Source organism: Aptenodytes forsteri, unplaced genomic scaffold (assembly GCF_000699145.1).
Source record: "Aptenodytes forsteri isolate BGI_AS27 unplaced genomic scaffold, ASM69914v1 Scaffold66, whole genome shotgun sequence".
Taxonomy (NCBI): Eukaryota; Metazoa; Chordata; class Aves; order Sphenisciformes; family Spheniscidae; genus Aptenodytes; species Aptenodytes forsteri.
Genome location: NW_008795131.1, coordinates 370,186 through 373,584, shown reverse-complemented (window position 1 = coordinate 373,584; position 3,399 = coordinate 370,186). Strand labels below are relative to the sequence as shown.

The 3,399-nt window shown below is 67.9% G+C and overlaps 1 protein-coding gene across 1 annotated transcript in view; it reads left to right on the top strand.

Moving 5' to 3' along the window:
• LOC103898094 (sperm-associated antigen 5) overlaps positions 1 to 3,399 on the top strand; it is a 15,041-nt gene that overhangs the window by 7,352 nt on the left and 4,290 nt on the right. The window contains exons 11-19 of the mRNA XM_019471760.1: positions 3 to 564; positions 647 to 839; positions 1,452 to 1,529; positions 1,672 to 1,803; positions 2,112 to 2,231; positions 2,490 to 2,582; positions 2,811 to 2,945; positions 3,111 to 3,204; positions 3,276 to 3,369. Of these exons, the coding sequence (XP_019327305.1) occupies positions 3 to 564; positions 647 to 839; positions 1,452 to 1,529; positions 1,672 to 1,803; positions 2,112 to 2,231; positions 2,490 to 2,582; positions 2,811 to 2,945; positions 3,111 to 3,204; positions 3,276 to 3,369 (1,501 nt within the window). The remainder of the gene's footprint in view (positions 1 to 2; positions 565 to 646; positions 840 to 1,451; positions 1,530 to 1,671; positions 1,804 to 2,111; positions 2,232 to 2,489; positions 2,583 to 2,810; positions 2,946 to 3,110; positions 3,205 to 3,275; positions 3,370 to 3,399) is intronic.

Genomic DNA, 3,399 nt, shown 5'->3' with positions numbered 1-3,399 from the left:
CCCTTGCCAAGACACCTCTGAGGGGGCCGAGTCCCCAGCCCCTACCCCCCCAGAGCAGGGCCCCCCCGGACCCCCTCCCACTGAGGCAGGTAGGTCGGAGCATGCCGGGTCAGAGGCAACGGCCATCCCCTCGCCCGAGGTGGCCCCGGGTGCTGTGTCCTGGGTGTTGCCGCTGGTGTGGCAGGAGAAGAGCCTCAACACCTCGTCCCTGCTGGAGTCCCTGAGGCACAGCCTGCCCCTGCCTGCGCCACGGCGGAACGCCAGCACCAGCGTCACCCCCGTGCCCACCGCAGTCACTGGCACCAGCATCACCCCCGTGCCCACCGCCGCCCCCCCCGTGCCCACGCCCCCCCGCGCCCCCCCCGTGCCCCCCGTGGCCACTGGCACCAGCGTCACCCCCGTGCCCACCGCAGTCACTGGCACCAGCATCACCCCCGTGCCTACCGTGGTCACCGGCACCTTCATGACCCCCCGGGATCTGCGGGAGAGGAGCATGAACACGTCTGCGGGCAGTTCCCCCTGTGCCAAGGATAGCGCTGCCGAAACGGACTCCCTGCTTTGGCAGTAAGTGTGGGGACATCCACCTCCAGACAGGGCTGTGGCACCCGCGGGCTGTCCCTGCCCCAAGCCCTCTCTCTGTCCCCAGCTGTCCCCGGGAGCAGCTGAGGTCCCTGCCACGGGCAGAGCTGGAGGGGCGGCTGGAGAGCACCCTCATCATCATCGAAGCCCTCTCGCTCCAGCTGCGTGACTGGCAGGAGAGCCAGCGGCCGCTGCCTGGCGTGGGGCCGGCCGAGCAGAGGGACGCGCTCACACAGACGGATGTCACCCACCCCAAAGGGGTAAGAGCCCTTGCTGGGGTGATGCCACCCCATTTTCCATGGCCTCGGCGCCAGGATGGTGCCCATGTGCCACCAGCTGGACTGCGGCCCCAGCTGGACCGCAGCCCAGCGGAGCAGAAGTAAAGCGGGGCTGCTGCAGCACGGTGCGTGGCATCACGCGCCCGGTGCTGCTCCAGCTGCGTTATCGCGCCTGGCTCAACCTGCTGAGTTTGCTGGATTGGAATCCTTTGTGCGGGGAAACATCCTTGGCACGCGTGGGGAGGGGGGCACGGGAGGTGTCACAGCCAGATAGCTCTCGCTGGACCACAGGGTGGAGCGGGGCTGGTGCGAAGCCCCCTCCTCTCTGCCGGGATGCCCTTAGGAGGAGGAGATCTATCGCAATCTCTACCTCGAGCTGCGGAGGAAAATGGAAGCTCTGCAGCGGCAGCGGGGAGCGGAGCAGGACCTGCAGCGGGAGCTGGAGCTAACCACCGCGGGGACGGTGCGTCTCGGCTGGCTGGCATGCGATGAGTGCTCCAGGTCTCAGCCTGGCAGGGCATGCGTGTGCCTGGCGCTGCCTGTGCCGGCCCCGGAAGCGCTGCCTGAGTGCCGGTGCCCTTGTCCCTTCCCCAGAGCGCCTGGAGCAGGCAGTGCCTCCTGTTTCGGGGCCTCGCGGATGCTGCATTTCAGAGCTTGCAGGATGAGCAGGGAGCACTCGACAGGGAGGTGAGCCCCTGCGCAGCCGGGCTGGGCACCCTTTCCCCTGGGTTTCGGGAGACACTGGCACTGCCAGAGCACACAGTGGCTGCCGGCTATACCCGGTGCCTCCTGGCACCATCTCCCCTCGCAGCAGGAGCAGGCGAGGGCCCTGGTGTCGCGGTGCCGGGCTGTGCTGGAGAGCGTGCCCGGCAAGCTGCGGAGCTGCCTGGAGGAGCGGGATGCCATGAGGCAGCAAGCGGACGAAGCCCTCCGAGCCAAGGAGGAGGTAGGGGGGGCAGCCGGTGGGGGGATCAGGGCAGGCTCTGCCGTCCCTGTGCCTTTGATGGGGCATCCTGCGTCTCTGTGGAGGGGGAAGGTCTCTCTGGCATTCGGGGGGGAAAGCCTGATGTGGCCCGGGGCGGCCAGAAGGGCTGTGGCTGCCTGGGGCAGCTGGAGCTCTTGAGATGGGTTTTTGGCTCGGGCTGTGTCTCTGCTGGGAGCGGGAGCCCTGGGCTGCAGCAGCATGCGGGGATGGTTCCTGGGAGCTGCCCCTCGTGCGACGCCATGCCCAGAGCAGCAACCTTCCCTCCGCAGGGCAATCGCTTCCTGGAGGCCTTCCGTGCCCATGCCAGCGCCCGGATCGGCGCCCGCGACCAGAGCCTGGCCTCCCAGCGAGAGCTGGGCATGCTGCTGGTGGACGCCATCGACCAGCAGGTACTGAGCGGGTGGGCACCTCCAACTGCCTCCTCTCTGGATCCCAGGGAGGGCTGGAAGGGCATCCCCATGTCCTGGGCTTGGGTGATGCTCTGAGCAATGGTCAGCGACGGGCTTGTGTCCATCAGAGGTTTCTTGGAGCCGTTGCTGGGAAGCTGCCGCAGATCCGGCCTTGGGGCTGGTGCTTGTCTCCTTCCACAGCCATTGACTATGGCTCTTCCACCGCGGCAGCACTGACCCGTCTCTCCTGCTCCACAGGCATCCCTGGCTGCCGAGACTCAGCCTTTCCGGGAATTCATAGATGTCACCTTTGAAAATCTGGAGGAGGAAAGGAAAGCCCTGGATGCAGAGGTGAGGGGTGTCCCGGTGGGGGCCGGTGGCAGGCTCAGCCCCTTGCCTTCCTGCTAGTGCGGTCCAGGCTGGTGCCGCTTGGCTCCGTCTCAGGGCGCTTTGTGCCCTGGGTACCCCGCGGGCAGCCTGGCTGCCAGACCCATCCTCAGTCACGCAGCTGGGCAGAGCCACCCCAGTCGGCACGGCCGTGCGGCGCTCAGCTCTGCCCGGCGCTGTCTCCCCTTGCAGCGGGAGCAGGCGAGGGCCCTGGTGTCCCGGTGCCGGGCCGTGCTGGAGAGCGTGCCCGGCAAGCTGCGGAGCTGTCTGGAGGAGCGGGATGCCACAAGGCAGCGAGCGGACGAAGCTCTTCAAGCCAAGGAGGAGGTAGGGGGTTGCCTAGTGCTGAGTGGTGCCCCGGGGTGTCTGAGATGTTCCCCTGCAGCCCGGCTGCCCCCAAGGCACAGGAGGACTTGGGGCACCCTTGGTGTGGGAACACCCCATGGGGAAGAACAGCCCAAAGCGAGCCCGGAGGGCACCGTGTCTCTGCAGGCGTCCTGCCAGCTGGAGGAGACCTCGGTGGCCCTGCAGGACGCGGTGGCTCAGCTGGAGCAGCTGACGGTGGCCAACTCGCGCCTCAGCGCAGGTAGGGGTGAGTGACGTGGGGGGCTGGTGCTGCCCCCGTCCCCCCTGCGCTGACGACTCTGCCCCTCACAGACGTGAGCTCCCTGATGACGAACCTGGCCAACCTGGAGCAGGAGCGGGATGCGCTGCAGCAGGAGAATGAGAAGCAGTGGGAGGAGATGGCCTGGTGAGTCTGAGCCCTGGGGCAGGGCATTGC